The 24,136-nt window shown below is 42.3% G+C and overlaps 1 protein-coding gene and 1 non-coding gene across 4 annotated transcripts in view; one reads left to right on the forward strand and one right to left on the reverse strand.

The window, feature by feature from the left end:
* The window catches only part of UBE4B (ubiquitination factor E4B), a 137,675-nt gene that overhangs the window by 57,921 nt on the left and 55,618 nt on the right, over window positions 1-24,136 (forward strand). Inside the window, exons 3-8 of one of the 3 annotated variants that reach the window (XM_066375004.1) lie at window positions 4,988-5,123; window positions 12,433-12,520; window positions 14,054-14,198; window positions 17,255-17,483; window positions 17,949-18,359; window positions 19,099-19,248. In XM_066375004.1, the coding sequence (XP_066231101.1) occupies window positions 4,988-5,123; window positions 12,433-12,520; window positions 14,054-14,198; window positions 17,255-17,483; window positions 17,949-18,359; window positions 19,099-19,248 (1,159 nt within the window). Of the gene's footprint in view, window positions 1-4,987; window positions 5,124-12,432; window positions 12,525-14,053; window positions 14,199-17,254; window positions 17,484-17,948; window positions 18,360-19,098; window positions 19,249-24,136 lie in introns of all 3 variants that reach the window. The other 2 variants (XM_066375005.1, XM_066375006.1) reach the window with 2 other exon arrangements.
* TRNAT-GGU (transfer RNA threonine (anticodon GGU)) lies at window positions 3,030-3,105 on the reverse strand. Its single transcript has one exon. It is a non-coding gene; the product is annotated as a tRNA-Thr (tRNA).

The raw sequence follows: 24,136 nt of genomic DNA on the forward strand, positions 1-24,136 counted from the left end.
TGTATTTATTCACAAGAACAAAATGTTATCACCAGGAAATTAGCTGCTGGCCAAATATGTCAGACTGTTTTATGAAATTGAATATGTTCATTATAATTAGTATTGATGAGCGAGGTTTAGTGTTGGCCAAATAAAATACAAGGATATTTTTCTTTCCATGAATGTTGCCCTTTAGCTTAGTTCATTGTCAAGCGCTTTGGAATTTTGATTATTACTAGAATGAATGATTCCTTTGATAACAGTGTCTTTTTTTTTAAGTTTTGTGTTTGTGATTTTAGGATGTCTGAAATATATAGCTTTGGTTTAAATATAGTAGCTGTGATCAAAACTGTTCAGTAGTTTTGAGGGTAGGGGGTAGATAAAATAGCAGTGATTTTCTCTTGAGCCAAGAGGCCTGTGCTTTATCGTCTTTGTTTCTAACTTGCAGAAGGTCTTAAGAGAAGTTCTTAGAGTTTGTAAATCTCAATATTCTTATCGGTAAAAGAAGAGGCTTGGACAGGACCTCTGAAGCCATACCCTTGCCTCCTTTTTTTTAAGGCTTTAAAGCTCTTCTTGGCAATTCTGTCCTTTTTATACTATAGTTTAGCAAGGCTATACATTTGTGTGTTTGTGTGTAAAATACTGGGAGAGAGCTAATGTTGCAGCTTAACAACTGGCATTTGGTTTGGTTTATACCTGAAAGGGAATACAATTCAGGAAATACTTCAATGCTAGGAGGAAAAAATCTTACAGAAATAAAATCCTATTTAAAAAAAAAAAAAAAAACAACCTGCCCTTCCCACACAGAATGCATAATTTACCTTTAACAAGCTCTTGTTAGTCATAAAAGTTTGGAGAGCTGCCATTTTGAAAGCTGTAATTCATATTTTATTAGGCAGACACTGCTTTGTCCATTCTTTGTTATACACACTCCCACTTTTTAAAAATTTGTTTTCAACCTGATATGTAGAGATTTTACTCATCTTCCAAAAGAGGACCATAGGTTTTGTCTCTGTTTTATTGTTTCGTGCCTGGTTTCACGGACATGCAGGGGGGCGGGGTCTCGATTCCTAGAGGCTTGGCTTCCTCCTTGTGGTTTCCCGAGTCCACCGTGGGCAAGGGTGAAGACAAAGTGTGTGTGTGTGTGTGTGTGTGTGTGTGTGTGTGTGTGTGTGTGTGTGGTGTGATAACAAAATGACATTTTATATCATTGCTTTGCTTTGTTTTTGCTCATGATACTTAATTCATATTGATTCCAAATAAAGTCAGAGAGACCATCTGTTGTTTTAAGTTCCAGGAAGGAGTGGGTCACATGGTATGTAGAGACTGAGGAACAGTGGTGTGCATAATTAATTCTAGGAGGATTGCCCCGCCTGACCCAGAATGTGACAATCACATGGAGGGTTCGGGAAAAATGAGAATTCAGATGATGGCCTTGATGTCTTATACCGACATGGCAGATACAGTGTGTTATGTTAGACTGTGAGGACTAACTACTCTGGTACCATATTACTATGGGAATTGTACACAGAGTATGGCTAGAGTAGGCTATGTTACAAATACAGGTTTTCGAACAACTTGTAATCATCTGTTTAATTTTAGAACTGGTTTTATCAGGTAGACATTTTAAAGCTGCTTAATTGCTATTCCATAAAGATTATTGAACTGTATTATTGATTCATTTTAATTTAAAGAATTGTTGAAGCTCTCCCTCTCAGGAGCACTCACGTGCCTTCACCCCTGAGCTCATCTCTTCTACCACTCACTTCTACCTCTGTGACTTTCTAAATAAACTCTCTCCTACAAAATTTTTTTTCAGACCTTTGATTGTGATAGGTAAACTAATAATCTCCTAAGGACATTTTTTGTGCTCTATTAGCTTGTCCTTCCAACAAATATTTATTGGGAACTTACTTTGTATTACACTACTTGAATTAATGAAGTTAAAGTTTTACTGTCTTCCACAGCTTCTTTCAGAATTCTTACTGTATTAGGTGTTTTCTGTATTTCACTTGAGTCTCCTTAGGACTACTGAAAATGTAGTTTCTCTTTTCCTTCATTGTCCTGCAGAAGTTTTAATGAACAAGTATGTTAAAACCTGCTATAAGCAATGGGTAGATGTTTTTGTAATATCCTGTAGTGAAGACACATTAAAGCAGTGGTTCTCAAAGTGTGCGCCAGGGAGCACTGGTGCACCCTAGAAGATTTCCAGGTGTGCCCTACGGTATTCCAGAGAAATAATGTGCCTGTTGGGGACTAAAAAACCAACAGGGTTTTTGGAGTTTAGATTTTTGGGGCACAGAGGTGGGGGGAATTGGCTGTAAGCTGACAGTCTGCCCAACCCCCCACCTCACTTGCCTGATTAGGTTGCAAAAGGTTGTTAAGCTGTGGTGCTGGATTGTTTACACTACCCTCCATGTTCCCCGGAAAGATTGGAGGCAAGTTTCTTCTATCCTTTGTTTGGTGTAAAATTAAGATGGTATGTATGGTGGGGGTTTTCTGCACTCAACACAATTGAGAGTAAAAAGAGAGGAATTCTTCAATGTATTGACGAGGAAATGAGAGTTTGCCTTTCAAATATATGCCCAAACATTGAAGAAATCGCTAGGACACATCAGGCTCATGTTTCTCATAAACACAAGAATGAAAAAACTTAACACATTCATGCCAGGACCTGCCAAATTTACTAAATCTTACTAAGAATGTATCTATATATATAAAAAGATAACTTTTTGTCTTTTTTTTTGTTTTTTTGTTTTTTTTTTGTATTTTTCTGAAGCTGGAAACGGGGAGGCAGTCAGACAGACTCCCGCATGTGCCCGACCGGGATCCACCCGGCACACCCACCAGGGGGCGATGCTCTGCCCATCCGGGGCGTTGCTCTGTTGCGACCAGAGCCAGTCTAAGTGCCTGAGGCAGAGGCCATGGAGCCATCCCTAGCGCCTGGGCCATCTTTGCTCCAATGGAGCCTTGGCTGCGGAAGGGGAAGAGAGAGACAGAGAGGAAGGAGAGGGGGAGGGGTGGAAAAGCAGATGGGCGCTTCTCCTGTGTGCCCTGGCCGGGAATCGAACCCGGGACTTCCGCACACCAGGCCGACGCTCTACCACTGAGCCAACCAGCCAGGGCTTGTCGTTTTTTTATTTTTTAACCCCTCTTTTTTATGAATTCTAGAAAGCATAACTCAAGAAATATAAGATAAAAATACTTTTAAATGTCAGGGTAAATTTAATTTTGTTGTATTTATTTCGTTTAATTATCATAAAAGCATGTTTGGACTTTATATTTTTCTTTAATATTTGACTTAATTATTATAACATATTTCTCAGAAATTTGTATATAGTGCACCTACAGTTATTTGTAGGATTTTTTTTTTTTTTTTAATTTTCTGAAGCTAGAAACCGGGAGAGACAGTCAGACAGACTCCCGCATGTGCAGGACCAGGATCCACCCGGCATGCCCACCAGGGGGTGATGCTCTGCCCCTCCGGGGCGTCGCTCCGCTGCGACCAGAGCCACTCTAGCGCCTGAGGCAGAGGCTATGGAGCCATCCCCAGCTCCCGGGCCATCTTTGCTCCAATGGAGCCTCACTGCGGGAGGGGAAGAGAGAGACAGAGAGGAAGGAGAGGGGGAGTGGTGGAGAAGCAAATGGGCGCTTCTCCTGTGTGCCCTGGCTGGGAATCAAACCCGGGACTTCCGCATGCCAGGCCGACGCTCTACCACTGAGCCAACCAGCCAGGGCTATTTGTAGGATTTTAAATGCACCCGACTTCAAAAAGTTTGAGAACCAGTGCGTTAAAGGATGGCAAGTGTATTTTTTTGGAATGCTGGGATGGTTAAAATGTTATCCAGTTGGTAGTTGTTTTAGCTACAACTGGTAACTCAAGTTGTCTTGTTTTTTTAAAGAATATTAGTCTTATTTTCCTTTCATCAACATAGGTATATGTTTTTAAAAGCCCTGATAAATGGCTATTCATAGAGTTAAAGTAATTTTTAAAATTCTGTGAAAAACATGGTTTTAAAGACATTGATGAGAAACCCATGTCCCTCACCACTGTCCCTGTGCTGTCAGCGCTGAGGGCCAGGGCAGTGCCGGGCTTCATTCTCCCCCAGGGTCACAGGCAAGAGGTTCACTCAGCAAATGGGTTGATCTGTATTTAAGGGCATAGCTGAGATGCATGTATTTGCATGTTTTCAATATTTTATTATGAAATTTTAAAGCATACAACAATTAAAAGAATTTTGCAATGAATGCCTATTTACCTTCCATCTACACTTTCCCATTAACATGTTAGTATACTTGCTGTACTACACATCTCTCCATCTGTGTGTCTCTGTATCCATTCATTAATGTATCTTATTTTAGGTAATTTTCAAGGATTTTCCTAATGATGAAAGTTAATTTGTATTTCAAGACCATAGTTTAAATTTGTGAAAGAAAAGGTGATGAGGAATCAGGGTTGTTTTTTTTTAAGTGAGAGGAGGGAGGTAGAGAGACAGACTCCAGCATGCGCCCAACCAGGGTCCACCCGACAACCTCCGTCTGGGGTCAATGCTTGAATCAGCTGAGCTATCCTCAGCACCTGGGGCCGATGCTCAAAACAATCAAGCCACTGACTGCAAGAGTGGGGAAGAGAGAGAATGGCGAGAGGGAGTGGAAAAGAAGCAGATGGCCACTTCTCCTGTGTGCTCTGACCGAGAATCAAACCTGGGACATCTGCACACTGGGCCGACTCTTTCCACTGAGTCCAGACCCAGGAATCAGTTTTATATTAGATGTAGCTCTGTTACTGACCTCATGTGACGTATATTGCTAACTTGTCATTTCTTGCTAATGTTTCTATGATTTTAATACTACTTTTGCATTTAGTGTAATGTTTTGATAGAAATTCTTCAGTTGCTGAGCACCATCGTGGTATCAATACCAATTGTGTATGTTTACTGTTGTTATTACAAATGGCTTTAAAGTTCCTGCACGTGAGACCTCATCTTTTGCATCTTTCTCTGGTCAGGAGTGGCCCACCGAAGCCAGAGCAGTGAAGGAGTCAGTTCTCTCAGCAGCTCGCCCTCCAATAGCCTTGAAACACAGTCTCAGTCCCTGTCACGTTCCCAGAGCATGGACATCGATGGTGTCTCTTGTGAGAAAAGGTAAAGTAAGCCAGTTTTCCAATACACTATGTTATTTATGGAAAGGGAAAAATCCATTCACTTCCATCCCTAGTCTGTTAGTCTGAAACGCCAGCCCCGAGATCCTTGCCAGTCCATAGCAAGTTAGAGCTAAATTTACTACATTTAAATGTCTTTGTATTATTCTCAAGTATTCTCTGTACCTTTTTATGTTTTGGTGTTGAAATATTTTTTCCTGAAATAACGGTGTAGATGATAAAACGTGTCTCTAGTTTTTTTTATGTCTTTATAAATACGAAGTGGTCATCATCTGTCAGTCCCTCAATATCTCTTCAAACTGATCAGTGAAAATAAAAACCGTGGAAGGGTACAGCAAGTGAGCTAACTGCCCGAAGGGCTCCCTTAGGATCAGGGTACTGTAGAGCGCAGCTTCTTGTGCCCGGCGTGCCATGAACGGGCGAGAGAGTGGCGGAGTTGCGGATCTCTATTTCCTGGGCAAGCCCAAGTGCCCCCAGCTCGAACCCACCTCCTCTGCTCTCACGCCGCCCCTCTGTTTATGCCAGTGGGCCAAATATGATATTCCATGTTTGTTATGATGTAGAAAAGGTTGAGAAGCACTGGAATACAGCAGGACTGGGGTGAGAAACCAGATCAGAGATCACACACAGGCTGGAATTCGGGAAGCACTACCCTCTCAAAGAAAAAAAAAAATCAAGCAGGAAAAAATTAACCGCATAGACTAAAAACAGCTGTGTTCTTACTGCCTTTGCTCTGAATGCATGCACTTTTTAAAAAATCAAGTCAACTTGGTGATTTCATGGCTGATAGGTGACTTTCATATGGGTTTAGCACTGGGATTGACACTGTTGATGCAGCCTGAAAAACCTCAAGCTAAGACTTGTCATATATAGTGAACCCAGACATCTAGCAGAGGAAACATCATGCCTTCAAGAGAATTTTCTTAGAAAAATTTCCCAAAAATATGAGCTCAGAGTGAATAAATCACAGATTAGTAGAAAAAAGCCACCATGACTAACAGTCAGCAGAATTAATAATAACAGATTTTTTTTTTTTTCTGAAGCTGGAAACGGGGAGAGACAGACAGACTCCCGCATGCGCCCAACTGGGATCCACCCAGCATGCCCACCAGGGGCGACGCTCTGCCCACCAGGGGGTGATGCTCTGCCCCTCCAGGGCATCACTCTGCCATGACCAGAGCCACTCTAGCGCCTGGGGCAGAGGCCAAGGAGCCATCTCCAGCACCCGGGCCATCTTTGCTCCAATGGAGCCTTGGCTGCGGGAGGGGAAGAGAGAGACAGAGAGGAAGGAGAGGGGGAGGGGTGGAGAAGCAAATGGGCGCTTCTCCTATGTGCCCTGGCCGGAAATCGAACCCGGGTCCCCCGCATGCCAGGCCGACGCTCTACCGCTGAGCCAACCGGCCAGGGCCAGAATTATTTTATCTAGAGATTTTAGGGTTTTGGAACAATCAGATACAGAATGCAAAATATGTATATTGAAATGAATGTAAAGGAGAATTGAAAATATAAGGGTCAAGTGACTACAAAAACAACCAAGCACATTTGAGAAAGAACCAAATAAAACTTTTAGAAATCAAAAGCCAAGTCAGATGGAAAAGAATTAAACAGAGGGTTAGACATAGTTAAAGAGAAAATTAACAGAATGATAGAGCTGAAGAAATTACCCAGAGTACACCACAAAGAGAAAAAGATGAAAAATACGAAAGCTGTTTAGAGAGATAGAAGACACAGATTCAATATATATTTAATAGAAATGTCAAAAGGAGAGAAATGATAAACACGGAGAGGTCCCCACCCCCTCCTTAAAGAGATAAATGGCTAAAATATAAAATAATATTGAATGTCAACTATAATTTTAAAAAGATAAATGGTTTTTTAGAGTTGATAAAATTAATTTTCAGATTCAGGAAGCCCAGCAACTCACAACCAGGTTAAACAGAAAGAATTTGTATCTAGGCAGTAAAATTTTAGAACACCAAGGACAAGGACCTCTGAAGCAGTCACAGAGAGAAAAGAGATTATCTGCAAGAGAACAACATTTGGACGTCTCAGTGATGGAAGCCAGAGGAGGGTGGAATAGCGTTAAATGCTGAAAGAAAGTAACTGTCACCGGCTCTTGTGGAATAATCTTCTGAGAGCAAGGATGAAATAAAGACATTTATAGATTTAAAGTAAAACAGCCAACCAATCCACAAAAACAACCTCGTAGCCTGCCACTAAAAGATCCCCTACTTTTAACAGATGTAGTGAAGGAAGGAAAATGATTTCAGGATTAGTGTCTGAGATGCAAGAAGGAAGGATGAGTGAAGAAAATAATAAACGTGGTAAATTTAAGCAAACACTGATGGCATAAAGCAATAGTAATAGTATAGAAAATAATACGGGAAGGTACAAAAATCAGGTAGATCGAACATGCAGCAACAGCAGGTAAGTCAGAAGGGGGCAATTTGAGCAAGTTCTAAGGTCCCTGTGTACTTGAGAAAGGAGTAAAGATACTAGCCAATCTTTAGATTTTGAGTTAAGAATACTTGATAAAATTTCAAAGGAAGCCACTAAAAGAATGGAAATTAAATATATCTTCCAAACCAGTAAAAGAAAAATATGAAATGGGGGTGAGGAGGTGGGAGGATGGAGTTAGTCAGTTAAAAGAAAAGGAAGGAAGAAACACAAATTTTTAAAAAAGAGACAAATAGCCTGACCAGGCAGTGGTGCAGTGGATAGAGCGACAGACTGGGACGGGAAGGGACCCAGGTTTGAAACCCTGAGGTTGTTGGCTTTAGTGCAAACTCATCAGCTTGAGCGCGGGGTCACTGGCTTGAGCGTGGGATCATAGACATGACCCCATGGTCACTGGCTTGAGCCCAAAGGTCACTGGCTTGAAGCCCAAGGTCGCTGGCTTGAGCAAGGGGTCACTCGCTCTGCTGTAGCCCCTCCCCCTCATCTGAAGGTACATATGAGAAAGCAATCAGTGAACAACTAAGGTGCCGCAACAAAGACTTGATGCTTCTAATCTTTCTCCCTTCCTGTCTGTCTCTCTCTCTGTCTCTGTCGCAAAAAAAAAAAAAAGAGACAAATACCGTGTTTCCCTGAAAATAAAACATTGTTGTTTATTAATTTTTGCTCCTAAAGACACACTAGGTCTTATTTTCAGGGGATGTCTTATTTTTCCATGAACAAGAATTCACATTTATTATTGAACAAAAAAAAAATTTATTAATATACTGTAGTCATGTCATCACAAACATCAGCATAACCAGCCAAACTCTGAATTCCATCAAGAATTTCTTATGACTCTATTTCCAAGTACAACAATCTACTGTTTCCTTGAAAATAAGACAGTGTCTTTTATTAATTTTTGCTCCTAAAGATGCGCTAGATCTTATTTTCAGGGGAGGCCTTATATTTCTAAGCTTGAAAAAAATTGCGCTGGGTCTGATTTTCAGGGAAACAGGGTAGCACAAAATATGATGGTAAAGAGAAGTGATAATATGTCAGTAATTAGAGTAAATCACAGTGGAAAGGCATAGATTGGATAGAAAACAAAAGAGAATCCAGCTTTACCCTTGTTTACAGAAGGAATACTTGAAACGTTAGGTTAGAGAAAGGTTAAAAGTAAGAGGGAGATAAACCAGGAAAATACTAAACAAAACAATTGGGGTAAGCGTATTAATAAATTTGTCTTTAAGGCACAAAGTATTTCTAGAAATAAGCCCTATGTAATGATAAATGTTTAGTTTCCCTTTACGTTACAGCAGTTTCCAAAGTATACATACTTAGTGATATAACAGCAACATGTAATTAATAAAGCAAACATTGACAGAACCAGAAGAAACTGACACAGCCACATGGGAGATTTTTAATGTGTCTCTTTCATTTATCAATAGATTAAAGAGAATAAACATCAGTAAGCATACGGACAGATTAAACAACACAGCTTACAAGCTTGGTCCAGTTGAAAGATACAGGACATTGGCACTCTACAGTGTGAGAATACAATTTTTCCCCCTAATGCTCATTGACTGAAAGGTTCAAGAGTCATAATTATACAGGTCATGTTTTCTCACTGGTACGTTAGGTTTGATAACATAGAGAAAAAACTTTTTTTAAAACCCTTGGACATTTGGAAATTTTAGAAACAGAACATGCTTCTGAAACATACAAGCCCAAGACAAAAACATGAATCTTTCAAAGTATGTAGAATCGAACAGTAGCAAGTATTATAGATCTCTGTGTTGCAGCTAATGTGGCCCTTAGAAGAAAATATAAAGCTATAATGTATTACAGAGGAAAAAAGAATACAGATAAATAAATGTTAGGAATAAAAAACCTTTTGCTGGGAGGCCCTTCCTGCATCTGTGCGTGGTGACCTCCTCTGTGTTTTCTCTCCCCTGGCATTTCTCGGGCCCTGCACTCTCAGCTGCCTTTTCCCTGTTCTTTTTTCTTTCATTTTTCCATAGTACTTATTATACTCTGTGCTTTGCTTACTTATTATGTTACTGTTTATTCTCATTTGCATCTAGCTTGAATGTAGGTAGTCCCGTGGCACAGTGATTTTTTTTTTTTGTCTTTTTTGTTCACTGACATTTTGGACACCTAGCATAAGGCCTACATAGGATGAGCACTCAGTAATATTTGTTACTGAAAGGGAGAAGTCCATGAAAAATGTAAATTTCAAATACAAATGATTTTGAAATATTGAATGAAAATCAAATTCCTAGAAAAATATAATTCTCCCGAGAATTGACTCAAGAACAGAGAACCTGAATAATCAAAAACCATGAAAGAGCCTGACCGGGTGGTGGCGCAGTGGATAGAGCGTCGGACTGGGATGCAGAGGACCCAGGTTCAAGACCCCAAGGTCACCAGCTTGAGCACGGGCTCATCTGGTTTGAGCAAAGCTCACCAGCTTGGACCCAAGGTCGCTGGCTCGAACAAGGGATTACTCGGTCTGCTGAAGTGCCTTAACAGTTAAGGCACATATGAGAAAGCTATCAATGAACAACTAAGGTGTCACAACGAAAAACTGATGATTGATGCTTCTCATCTCTCTCCATTCCTGTCTCTCTGTTCCTATCTATCTCTTTCTCTGTCTCTGTAAAAAAAAAAAAGCAACAACAACAAAAAAAACAACAAACCATGAAAGAGGCCCTGGCCGTGTTACTCAGTTGGTTAGAGTATTTCCCCAATATGCCAAGGTTGTGGGGTTGGGCACGTACAAGCATCAACCAATGGATGCATACATAAGTGGAACAGTAAATCAGTGTTACCCTCTCTCTCACTTTCTCAAAAATTAATAAATAATTTTTTTAAATCTATAGGGCTAGAATCGAGGATAGTGGTTGCTGTAGCCTAGTGTACCAGTGATTGGAAGGGTCATAAGGGAGGGGGCTTTGGGGTCTGGTAATATTGTATTTCTTGATCTTGACTAGATTAGTTTGTTTCCTTTGTGAAGTTATTCAGCCAAATACATGGTCATTTATGCCCATTATTTTGTATGGATACTTTAATTAAATGTTTAGTTAAAAATAATATAATGTGATGTTGGTATAATACAATATAATATTATGAGCTTTGGTTTATCTCCGAAATGCAAGGGTGCTTTAACATCAGAAAATCTATAGATGTCATTCATCTCCTAAAAGAGAAAAGCCATGTAATCTTGAAGGTTGCTAATTTTGCTAAAATCCCACATCAATGGATGATAAAAATCTTAAACGGGGAGTAGAAAGGTGTGTCCTTAAGCCGAAAGCATGGCAGAGCCAGAGTTAACCGGGTGTGCCTTGTGCTCCCTGCATTTCCAGTCTTCTTTGCAGTTAGAGTGGGCTCAGGTGACTAGTTCTGTCCCATAGACAGTGAGTAGAAGTGACATGTGTCACTTTTAGGCAAAGGCGGTTGAGCCGATGTTCCTCCTCCGTTCCTCTCTTCTCTTGCTCCAGTGACCTGGGAGGCTGTGTATTGCAGATGACATAGATTAAAGATGGAGTAAGGATGGTAAGGATGCTTCACTCTCATCAGACTGCGTAAGCAAGACATAAATCCTTATAGTGCTAAGCCTCTTAAGATTTCAGAGTGTGTGTTACCACAGCATAGCCTGCCTCGTTCTGACTACCATAAAGGACAGCTACCAGAAAACTACAGCAACTCTCACTCAGCGGTGAGAAATTAGAAACACTCTTTAGAATCAGAAATAAGAACTAAGATGGTTGCTCTTTCTGCTTCTATTCACCGTGGGGATCCTACCTCGTGCAGTAAACAATAAGAATTGGAGTGGCAATAAAAAACACTTATTATTCAGAGATAAAAGGATTCTCTTCCTAGTAAGCCCTATTTATAAACAAACAAGTTGCTTAAAATAGGTCTGTTTCTAAAATCAGTTATATTATTAAGTACTACCAACGAAAAGTTAGAAAATTTAAGTTTTAAAAAGGTACCATTCACAATTTCATTTTTAAAAAATGTACGCAGGCATACATTTAGTAAAAGAAGTGATAGAATTATGGAGAAAATTATAAAAGTTGATCAAAAGACCTTACAGAAAGCCTAAACACTTGTAGAGAGATGCCATGGCCAACCTAGTCACCTAATAATGATGCCATTTCTCTGCACTTTGGTCTCTAGAGGCACAAAATTCTAGTCAGACTCCCCACAGAATGTTTAAGAAACCTGGCAAGCTGATTCCTAATTATGTATGCAAAGGCAAAGGGCCACGCATGGCTGTGACTCTTCTAAAGAAGAACCAGGTGGAGGCCTTGACTTAGCAGATAGTGAGACTTAGTGTGAAATGCTAGGAAGACAAGCAGATTGGCTCAGGGACAGACAGATTGTCTAATGGAACAGGAGTGAGTGTCCAGAAATAGACCCCCATACATATATGATAATTGAACAGACGACTAGGTGATTTTGTATTTGTGTAAAAATCATGGTCTTGTCAATACATGGTGCTGGGACATTTATTTATTTAATGTGGGAAATATACTGTGTGTTCTTAACAAGATTTTATAATCAGTATCTGAGAGATTGTATATCATTTAACATAACATATATAGAAAATATGCTCTTAATTATTTTTTTGAAAGTGAGCCTAATAAAACAACAGCTTGAGAAAGATTTTAAAACTATTATAGAATATTTATATCTTAATACATGAAGAACTCTTAAAATTACTAGAACCTTTATTATTTTGCCCTCCCGACTGATTTTTGATTGATGTTGTAAAACTTTGTCAACCAGCAGCCAGGACATGGGGTAGATTGATGAAAGGTAAAAGATTGACTTGTCTTTTGTACTTTAAGCATGTCCCAGGTGGATGTGGATTCAGGAATTGAAAATATGGAAGTCGATGAACATGATCGAAGAGAAAAAAGGAGCCTCAGCGATAAGGTTGGTAAGAGAGGAAGCCCTTGCTTCTGTTTTCCGTGCAGGTGATGCTGATAAACATTCCTCGTGTCTTGTGTCTGTGGGGCCTGCTAAAGTGGGCCACCCTGGCCAGCTCGTCCTGGTTAGGTGATCGTTTTTTTATTGTAAGGGAAAGTGAGTAGTCTAGCCTAGCTTGCCCTAATTAATGGAAGTATAACTCAGTCCTTTTTCCTGATAAAAATTCTTCCCTCCTTACCTTTGTTTCATTCAGGTCATGTTTTTACCAGTAAAAGTGGTTTGTAATGGGAATTAATTTAGAGCCAGCTTGACTTTTTTTCTGCTGGTGTTTGGCTTATGCAAGTAGGTCATCACATCTTTGTTACTATTCTGAGGACAATGACTGGGAATCAAAGCAAGAAATACAGTATGTGGGATCCAGTAGCGAGTAGAAGGTTTTCGAAAACGTGAGATCTTCATATTTTGTTATCGTCTGAGCTTGGTTCTTATATTTAGGAAAAGGGTGTTTTGGGCTTTGTGGGGATTTTCATTTGATTTGATGTGGTGTAGTACTGGTATAGGTAATTGCATCACTTTCTGTTCACTGAGTGATTAGTGTTCAGCAGCATATACTGATGATTGTTAGAAGTTGAACTTGTAAGTAGTCTGATGCTTTATTTTGTCTTTTTTTTTTTTTTTTTACAGAGATAGAGAGGGATAGATAGGGACAGACAGACAGGAACGGAGAGAGATGAGAAGCATCAATCATTAGTTTTTCGTTGCGACACCTTAGTTGTTCATTCATCGCCTTCTCATATGTGCCTTGACCGTGGGGCTACAGCAGACTGAATAACCCCTTGCTTGAGCCAGCGACCTTGGGTCCAAGCTGGTGAGCTTTTGCTCAAACCAGATGAGCCTGTGCTCAAGTTGGCGACCTCGGGTCTCGAACCTGGGTCCTCCGCATTGCAGTCCGACGCTCTATCCACTGCGCCACCACCTGGTCAGGCTGATGCTTTATTTTGTATAGTTCTACTTTTTTTTTTTTTTTAATTTAAGTGAGAGAAGGGGAGATAGACTCCCACATGAGCCCGAACCAGGATCCACCTGGCAACCTTCGTCTGGAGCTGATGCTTGCAACAAAGCTGTTTTTAAGCACCTGAAGTGGAGTCTCCAGGGAGCCATCCTTGGCACCCGGGGCCAATGTGCTCAAATCAATCCAGCCATTGGCTGTGGGAAGGGAAGAGAAAGAGGGGCGGGGGGGGGGAGGAGAAGCAGATGGTCGCTTCTCCTGTGTGCCCTGACTGGGAATCAAACCTGGTACTTACACACTCAGGGTTGATGCCCTACCACTGAGCCAACTGGCCAGGGCCTGTATACGTAGTTCTTTAGTGTTGTAAAAAGTTGTACTTTGAAGTCATAATGACAAGTTTATTTCTCCCTAAATCAGTGGGTGAATAAATCTATGTATTTTTGAAATGAATTAAGTCAAGTATTTCTATTGAAGTCTAACTCATACCTCCGACTACTTGAAATTAACCTCCCTATCTTCTTCCTCACAAGGAGCCTTCGTCAGGTTCTGAAGTGTCTGAAGAACAGGCCTTACAGCTGGTCTGTAAGATCTTCCGTGTTTCCTGGAAGGACCGGGACAGAGATGTCATCTTTCTTTCTTCTCTTTCTGCACAATTTAAGCAGAATCCAAAAGAAGGTAGGAATCTAGCTCAGCTATTTTATTTCAGAGCTCTGTACTTAAGAGAAAACAAGGGTGCAGGATCCTTTGTCCTTCCCTGTGATCCCCAGTGACTGTCCTGCTCTGTGCTTGTATTTTGAATACAGGGATGCTTCTTGATGAGGACAGTGATGTATGGCCACTTTCCACTCATTGATAAATTTCTTTTTTTACTTTTATGATTCTCTGAAAGAAAGCTATATAAATTAGTTAATGGTGTCCATTGTCGCAGGGTTGAAATCTTTTCCTTTGTAATAAGAAGATGCTTAGAGCATTAGCACCTCTTACAAGGTAGGAGCATACTGGGTAGAGTCTGGGGACACTGAGAGAGGCTCTGTGTGACCTCTGCCTGCCTGAAGTGCCTGCCAGGTCCTTTGTAGACAGTGGAGTGAAGCTGCTTGATTCAGTTGCTTAGTGAGATAGGACATCATTGTATTTTGCTGTGTTTCCAGGATTTTGTTTTAGGAAGCGACACTAAACCACACTTAAAACAAAGTAATAAAACTCTTACCATACCAGTAATACAGGGCACTGTCCCTGCTCTTCGTAGCATCATTTGGAACACAGAAGAGGGGGTGCACCCTCTTCTGTGGGTGTGTGGGGGGGTGCACCAGGACGTTCTTTCGTATCACACTGCAGTGTCACCTCCTTGCTGGCAGCGGTTTCTGTCTGGTTTGTCACTGATGGATTCCCCAGTGCCTGGAAGGATGCCTTGCACTTCATAATCCCTCATTAGATGCATTTTAAATGAGAAAACAAACATCAGGAAGATCACTTCTCCCTTTCCTACGCTGCCTGTCTTCCATGGCAAACAGGAAATGTCCCCTGTGCTCCTGCCAGACGGGCCATTTACTTCTGATCTTAGTGGGATCTTTTTATCCACCCTGGTTATAAAGATGAGCTCGGCAATCAGATGTTTCAAAATCATGCCACTTGTTACTATTCTTACTATAAATCTTAAGATTCTCAACTATCCCCTGTTTATATGTAAGTGGTAATTCGTAAGAGCCAAATCAGATAGGATTGACATGGGTAGAACTTTTATTTATATAGTAATTTTTAAATGTATACTGCTCACAAAAATTAGGGGATCAGGGACTGTGCAGATACTCCAGTACTTTCAGCCTTTTATATATAGTGTATTTTCACCAATAAAATAAAAGTTGGTTTTGCATCTCATTTGCATAAATGAACTTTCTTTGACTTGCCTCTTGCTTTTCTAGTGTTTTTGTTTAATAAAAAAATCAAATGCTTCTTTTTTTTTATCACTTCATATTCATTTTGAAATATCCCCTAATTTTTGTAAGCTGTATATTAAAGACCTGCAGTAACACTGCAGAGCAGGGGTTGGGAACATATGGTTCACCAGCCAGATGTGGCTCTTTTGATGGCTGCATCTAGCTCTCAGACAAATCCTTAATAATAACGTTAAAAATATTAAACATTCTCATGTATTACAATCCATTCATTTCCTATCGCTCATGTTTATTTTTGCGGGTGGCTGGAGCCAATCACAGCTGTCCTCCGGGACAACACCAAATTTTTATTGGATAATGCATAATGTACATGGGTTGTTGTATGGCTCTCACGGAATTACATTTTAAAATATGTGGCTTTCAGCCCTGTCTGGTTGGCTCAGTAGTAGAGCGTCAGCCTGGCGTGCGGGAGTCCTGGGTTCGATTCCTGCCCAGGGCACACAGGAGAAATGCCCATCTGCTTCTCCACCCCTCCCCCTCTCCTTCCTCTCTCTCTCTTCCCCTCCCGCAGCCAAGGCTCCATTGGAGTAAAGTTGGCCCGGGCGCTGAGGATGGCTCTGTGGCCTCTGCCTCAGGTGCTAGAATGGCCCTGGTTGCAACAGAGCTATGCCCCAGATGGACAGAGCATCGTCCCCTGGTGGGCATGCCGGGTGGATCCTGGTCAGGCTCATGCGGGAGTCTGTCTGACTGCCTCCCCGTTTCCAACTTCGGAAAAATACAAAAAAAAAATAAATAAATATGTGGTGTTCATGGCTCTCTCAGCCAAAAAGGTTCCCAACCCCTGTTGCAGAGAGTAAGAGGGACGCCAGAGAGCAGAGTCTGCACCGAGAGCCAGATGGTAACTAGGAATCAGACCTTTTATAAACTACTGTGAACTTTATACTTGATAGTTTTACCGCAGAGGAAACATACATAGGAGAAGAAATATCAATCCAGTTGCATGTATAGTGGGGTAAACCAAACTCTATAGTTGGGAGTAGCTTTTTTTTTTTTTTTTTTACTTACAGTAAATATGTATCACCAGTGACTCATTGACTGCACTCCAATTTGTGTGTGTGTGTGTGTGTGTGTATATTTTTCTGAAGTTGGAAACAGGGAGGCAGTCAGACTCCCACATGTGCCTGACCGGGATCCACCCGGCATGCCCACCAGGGGGCGATGCTATTCCCATCTGGGGCGTTGCTCTGTTGCAACCAGGGCCATTCTAGTGCCTGAGGCAGAGGCCACGGAGCCATCCTCAGCGCCCCAGCCATCTTTGCTCCAATGGAGCCTTGGCTGCAGGAGGGGAAGAGAGAGATAGAGAGGAAGGAGAGGGGAGGGGTGGAGAAGCAGATGGGCGCTTCTCCTGTGTGCCCAGGCCGGGAATCGAACCCAGGATTCCTGCACGCCAGGCCGACGCTCTACCACTAAGCCAACTGGCCAGGGCCTTGCACTCCAATTTTTTAAAATAAGGTTTGTATTTTGGAATAATTCTAGATTTCCAGAAAAGTTTTAGAGATAGTACCGGGAGCTGCTGTATACACTTCACCCAGTGTCTCCTAACGGTGACATCGTATGTAACCGTGGTAGACTTGTCAAAACGAAGACATCACTATTAACTATACTGCAGACCTTATTTGGATTTCTCCAGGTTTTCCACTAATGTCCCTTCACTGTTCCAGGATCCAGTCTAATCTGGGGCACCACATTGAACCTCTCTGGTTTCATTTGGCTTATTCAAGGACTGTATATATGAAGACCCAGGTATAACCTCTTTTTTTTATTCTTCCTTTCCATCAGTGTTCTCCGATTTTAAGGACTTGATTGGCCAGATTTTAATGGAAGTGCTAATGATGTCCACTCAGACTAGAGACGAAAACCCATTTGCCAGTCTGACAGCCACGTCTCAGCCAATTGCTACGGCAGCTCGGTCACCGGACAGAAATCTCACGCTGAATACTGGCTGCCATCCAGGAACAAGTCCCATGTTCTGCAGTGTGGGTTCCTTCGGTGCCAGCTCTTTGTCTAGGTCAGTGCGGTCTTTTCTGCACATCTGATTGGTAGTAAAATAGCCACGAGTATGTAAGAGAAGTGAGCATCTCTTCATGAGCCTGTGCCATGCAGATTATAGGATGTGTCGTATTTGGGGGGATGGATTAGGTCACAGCAGGAGATACTTGTCTTTACTAGATTGGTCTCTCTGGCTTTCCAAGGTTTGGCTATTGGTAAATTAAAATCTGGAAACAAATGGCTGTATATTTCCATTATTCTTTGGCAGGAGGGCTTTAAAATATTATAAATATAATTTCTAGATCTTTACAGATCTACAATTTGATTTTACTTATTTAGGTAAAAAAGATTTATATACTTGAATGCTTAGAGATATGAAGTGTGAATATACTCTTCTTTAAAACTTGATACTTTCTATTTTAGTCATTTACCTTAAGTTTTTCTTCAATTTTCTCTTCTTTCCTTCCTTCCTCAACTACTTTAGCCTCTATGAAACTAGTCCGGCTCCTCACGTGGGCCTGTGGAGCTCTGTGCTGGCGACGAGCCCGCCTCTCTCCTCCCCTTCCGGTGCCGCCAGCCACGTGGCTGTGCCTTCCATTTCCCTCAGTGCCCATGGCGCGGCCTCCGGGACGGCGGTGGGAAGCCAGCCCGCATCTCCGCGGTATCGCCCCTACACTGTCACCCACCCCGGGGGGCCGTTGGCATCTTCCTCCCCGAGGTCCTCAGGCCTCTCCATCCTGTCTAGCTCCCCAGGCCTCCCTGCCCTCACTAGTAGTCCTCAAGCCGTGCCGGCCAGCCCTTCCCGACAGAGAGCCACCAGCACAGGGCCACCTTTACTGTCCACGTCACCCGGTGCCGTGAACAGACGTCCCTCGTCCCTAAGGATTTCTCCTAGGTATTGACTCAGCAGGAGAGTCGGGTGCGTGTCTGCAGTGCAGGGAGAGGAAATTAACATGGCTTGGAGGGACTGTTGTGTGACACTGACCTCAGCTACATGTGGTTTCCATTTGGGGTTATTAACCCGTGTGTCTAACGAGCGCGGTAGGTATGTGCCCCAAGTCCGTGCTTTTGCCCGGCTTTGGTAACATCAGAATGTATGGGTGGCTCTGTTGTGGGCACCTTTCTTCCCTCCCTTCCCTTTACCTTTCCTCCATCCTGTCCAAAAAAAAAAAAAAAAAGAAAGAAAAAGTAACTAAATTTTTGAAATCTAATTCATGTTGGTCCTCATTACAGAGGAATTTCAGAGACTGTCAGCAGTCTGTATTTGAGAGTTGGGGATCACTAAACCACTCTGACTTTTTATACTGGTGTCGATCATAGTTGAAATACAGTCATGCCAGTGGGTTGTGGGAGCTGATCTGGGCCTGGTGACCCTTACCTCTGCTCACTGGGCTGGGCCGATGTTCATGCCTTGATTTCAGCTGCTTAGAAAGAAGCAGTCTCAGAATTCCAGTGCCCCCCTCTCTTATATGTCCCTATGCATTCCTGTTAAATTTGGGTGAATTACCCTTCTGCATGTCAGTAAATAAAACTACTAGCATAAGAGCTAATTAAAAGGACAACAGCTGAAAAAACTCTCTTCCTCTTGTTTTTCTGTTGTTTCCTGACAACTTTTTTTGCTTTTGTTGTGGTAGTATGTACGACAGTCCTTTCTCCTTCCTCTTCCTCGCACTTTCTGGGGACAGTAGTGATGAAGATGAAGAAGAAGATGATGATGATGGTGATGGTGATGATGAAGGTGGTGGTGGTGGTGATGAGTTTTCTTGTGTCCAGTTTGGGTCCAGGTATTAGAGGAATGGAGTCTCACCCCTGCATGTGCCTAGGTGCTTAGGAACTAACTTTCATAAGGCCTAATTAGGGGGGTGCTTTGAATCCAAACAGGAGAGGGTCAGATGAGACCACCTGGAGAGTGACGATGTGAGGACCTTGCATGTACCGAAATGTTAGGACCTCTTGTGGGGTAAAGTGTACATAGGAAAATTTTCATAGTTGTTGCCTGGTAAGTTTGGAGAAAACTTACACATGTAATCATTTGTCAGAAACATGAACAACAGATTAAAGAATGGTTGTCATTAACTTCATCCACCCTAAGATCTAATATAAAGAGTCCCTCACTTACCTATTGCAAGAATGTTCTTATGAGCTACCTGATGTGAGCAAAACGTGCTCTGTGAGGCGTGTAAGGGTGCATAGATTACTGCTAGTGAGGAACAGCAGGGGGGCTGTGTGTGTGTGTGTGTGTGTGTGTGTGTGCAGGCACATACAGCCTGCCCCAGCTTAGTCAGGGCTGTCCCTCTGGGACAGCATGTGGGGTCAGACTTCCGGTAAAATTGCGATTCTGCTTTCAGTACTGACCTTGAATTTCACTGATCACCTCCTTGACCTCAGTGAAGCTAGACCCTGTTTGCTTAGAGGTCCTTTGGAACGGCCGCAGAGGCGAACGCCTAGTTTGTGGTATTGCTGATGGTCACCCCTGAAAACTGAGTGAAAAAGACTTAGGTGACTTTGAGAAAGAAAAGAAAATAGCAGCATCTTTCTAACACTCTGACTCATTGTCTTACAATTTTGCTCTTAAACTGAAGTTTCCTCCGGACTGAGTTGGTATTTGTACCCAGCACCGTTCAAAAATAACTCTAGGCTATAAATAGAGCCGGCAGTAGGAGTTAGGTACACTTCATTAAATTGGACTGTGTGCAGAAGAATCATTAGCAGGTATATAAAGAGAGAGAGAGAGGACTGTGGGAGCAAGGCGGAATATTGATTCAGGAAGGCGGATGTTTGTATTAGGTTGAACATTAAGTCACTTTTTCTCAAGAAAATTTCCCAGAGGTTAAAGCCCCTTTTTCATGTAGATAAAGTTCTTTTGCATGATGATAGTTGCACTATTGCATCCTGGTTAGAATCAATTTCCATGCATGATAAAAGTGCTTTGTTGCTTGTTTTTACTCTAAATTATCTGTGGGAGAAATGCTCTCTTTCCATGCCCTATTTAATTCCGCCTTACTCTGACAAAGATATCAGATTGTGAGATGCTGTCACTAACTCCTGTCTTTCTAGACTTACACATCCCAGCCTTGCCGCAGACCTCGATTCTGCACCACAGGGAGAAGGAAAACTCTGAGGTTGTGTGTCACAGCTGCGCATGCTTACTGCACGTGGTGTGCCAGTCACAGTCCGCACTGTGTATGTTATCACCTTAGTCCCCAGCAGTTCTCCTCCTTTCTGTGACAAAACGGGGCCCCAGTGAGGCAAGTCACATGACTTGCCCAGGCAGAGCCTGGATCCAGAACCCACGTTCCGCCCCTGGCTTGTCCACTTTGCCCAGCAGGACTTGCGTTCCTCTTCCTTACTGGTTCCTTGGCTGCCAAGAATATCTCCTCTGTTCCTGGGCGAGAGCATTTCACTCCTTGGTTACAGCGCTGCGTTCCATTTGGCCTGCTGGCCCTTTGCTGGGTGTTACAGTGAAATCTGATCTATCCAGATTTGGGCAATTATGAATATTCAGATTCTGAATAGATATCAGGAAGAATATAAAAGGATAGGTAAAAATATATAACTGTTTAAACAAATAGAGGAACTTGAGAATATATGTAGAGCCAGAACCAGGAAGAGACAGTAAAATCTTGTTGATCTGAGCGCTCTGCAAATAGTTGTTTCCTTTTCCCCTTTCTAATTGGTCATCTCAGAATTTTATTTACTTTGAAGGAAACCATTTCTTGCCTCTAAGATTAATGTGGGGGGAGAATTAGCAGAGCTTGTATCTGTCCCCCCTCTGTGTGCCCCGTGGAGTTGATATATTGCACATCTTTTTGGAAGTAGTTTGGATGTATATTCTTATGTTAATTATTTATAGTGGTGATGAAAAGGATTAATTTCAGAAAGGTAAAATCATTCCCCTGTGGAAAGAGCAGTTGAATTGTAAGGCACCACTTCCTGGCATGGAAATGAGTGAAGTGAGGGAATTGTCTTGTGATAAAGCTAATAGGAGTTATTCTGAGGAAAACTTACTGTTTCCTAAGAAGTCGATGACCAGAAAGAAATTTTGGTGTTTTTTTTTTTTTTGCTGCATAGAATCTATTTCAGTGAAGGAGGTCAGATCTCAAAAGTCATGAGTCTACACGAACAGTAAAACAAGGAGCAAATAGTGGAAACATTGGTGTTTACCCTGATTTCTGCTGGTTGTTGCTACTTGGAGAGAAAACGTCAAAATAGTCAAAACAAAATCTTTGTGCTGTGTCCATCCTCCAAACCTTCCAGTGATATCCTTTCTCACAGAATAAATCCCAAAGTCTCTCACCCTATAAGACTGTGCATCTCAACGTACAGACGTGCACACACCAGCACGCTCACACACCTCCACTTCCCTTCATCCTCTATCTCACACACTCCATCTATCCTGTTCTTGCACTCACTCGGCATATCCTCTCCAGGTGCTAGGCCTTTGCACTTGGCCCACTGCCTGGCTCCCTCTGGTCTGTGCATAAATGCCGTCTTATCAGAAGCTGCCTCCGACCCTGTTGTGTTAAACATTGTATAAAACACACACACACTTCCTGCCTGTCCCTGTCCCCCATCCGGTGCTTCTGTTTTCCCCAGAGCACTGCTGTAGTCCGCTGGTTTTGTGTGTCTCCTCTAGCACGTCAGCGCCCTGGAACAAGGCTGTATCTGTTTGATCCAGCTTGTCATCGGCACCCACATAGAACCCTGGGAGCAGCAGGCACACCGTGGACCTTCGTTCCCTGAATGTACATCGCTTAAAGCTGCACAGCTCTGACTTTACCTTGCACTGAAAAGATATAGGATTCCAGAACCTGTGTGCAAAAAAATAAGAGAATAGAAGGATGTTCCCCTTATAGAAGAAAAGAAACTGCAATAAAATCTTCTTGAGAAACAACTTTTTAAAATGGGATTCAGTTTGCACAGATCTGATGCATACATAAATCCCCAGAATTTTTACATTGTGTTTTCATAAGGATTCGGCTATTCTGTGATTCTATTATGTGAAGTAATTACATTGTTAATCTGGAGGATGTAGCTATCCGAAAATGGTGCCTGTGTTCTCCCAGAGGGAGGTACAATTTTTTCATACTCTTAGGACTTAAATATGATCTATTTTCAATGTCATATTTTGTATGTCAGCAGTTGGAAAACCACCATGAATTATAACAGCTTTTCTAGGGGAAAAAAAGGAAACATTATTTTCAAACCTTTAAAAGGGTTACTGATAGCATAAATGTATGCATTTAAACTATATACCACTTTATTCTTCAGTATCACATTCAAAATCTAGTCCAGCTCTTAGAACCCACAGATCCTGGTAAATGACTTTTGACCGTTGACACGTATGTGTAGCATTGTCTGGACTGGCCTGTTTTCATACCTGTGGTTGTGACCTACCTTAGCAACTTTAGGATTGACTTTATAATTTTGAAATATATTGGTGAGTCCTTGGGTTTACTGTACATTTACTCTTTGATTAAACTTTTGTGTTTGTTAGTTTTTTCATTCTCTTAACGCTCTCTGCTCTGAGTGCCTTTTCCTGCATTGCTTGGTGCCCAGCAGGCAGGCTTCTCCCTGCCTCGTCTGTTTTCGTGTCTCGGTGAAATGTCCGTGAAGATATTTCAGTTGACTTTGAGGTGTTCAAATTTACGTTAAAAGGACATAGGGTGTGTTGGCTAAGTGTGGGAGCCAGTTTCAGAGCATTAGCAGCCACTGTCTAAGCGTACCGCTGGCAGGGACCCGCCAGCATCACACAGAAGTGCTTTTCATTTCAGAAATGTAAAAACGTGAGGAATATGGGCCCTGTGATCGAGGAAATGTATAGTTTTAAATTTTCATCTTAAACAGAAGGAAGGTCTATTTTTTTTGTTGTTTGCAAAAGCTGTCCAAAGGAAAGTTGACCTGGACCGTGTGGAGAGAGAAGTCTGTGTTAGCAGAGTCCGTCTTTGGGAAGTGCAGAGACTGGTCCCTGAGTCGCTGATGTCAGAAGGAGGGGGAGGAGGAGCAGACGGCGGGGGACTGAGATGGCTGCAGGCGGACACTCTTGTGCCTTTCCCCTTTCTGCTTGTGGAGACCTACCACACTTCTTATATTTGTGGGTGTATCTTTCTTTTTTTTTTTTTTTTTTTTTTTTTTGCATTTTCTTTTTCATTTTTCTGAAGCTGGAAACAGGGAGAGACAGTCAGACAGACTCCCGCATGCGCCCGACCGGGATCCACCCGGCACGCCCACCATGGGGCGAGGCTCTGCCCACCAGGGGGTGATGCTCTGCCCACTCTGCCCATCCTGGGCGTCGCCATGTTGCGACCAGAGCCACTCTAGCGCCTGGGGCAGAGGCCAAGGAGCCATCCCCAGCGCCGGGGCCATCTTTGCTCCAATGGAGCCTTGGCTGCGGGAGGGGAAGAGAGAGACAGAGAGGAAAGCTCGGCGGAGGGGTGGAGAAGCAAATGGGCGCTTCTCCTGTGTGCCCTGGCTGGGAGTCGAACCCGGGTTATCTTTCTGTTTTGTTATTACGGGTTTTTATTTTTCTGTGCTTTATTACAATACTCATCTTTTTTTTTTTTTTTTTTTTTTTTTTTTTGGTATTTTTCTGAAGCTGGAAACAGGGAGAGACAGACAGACTCCCGCATGCGCCCGACTGGGATCCACCCGGCACGCCCACCAGGGGCAACG

The sequence above is a fragment of the Saccopteryx leptura genome, chromosome 3 (assembly GCF_036850995.1).
Source record: "Saccopteryx leptura isolate mSacLep1 chromosome 3, mSacLep1_pri_phased_curated, whole genome shotgun sequence".
NCBI lineage: Eukaryota > Metazoa > Chordata > Mammalia > Chiroptera > Emballonuridae > Saccopteryx > Saccopteryx leptura.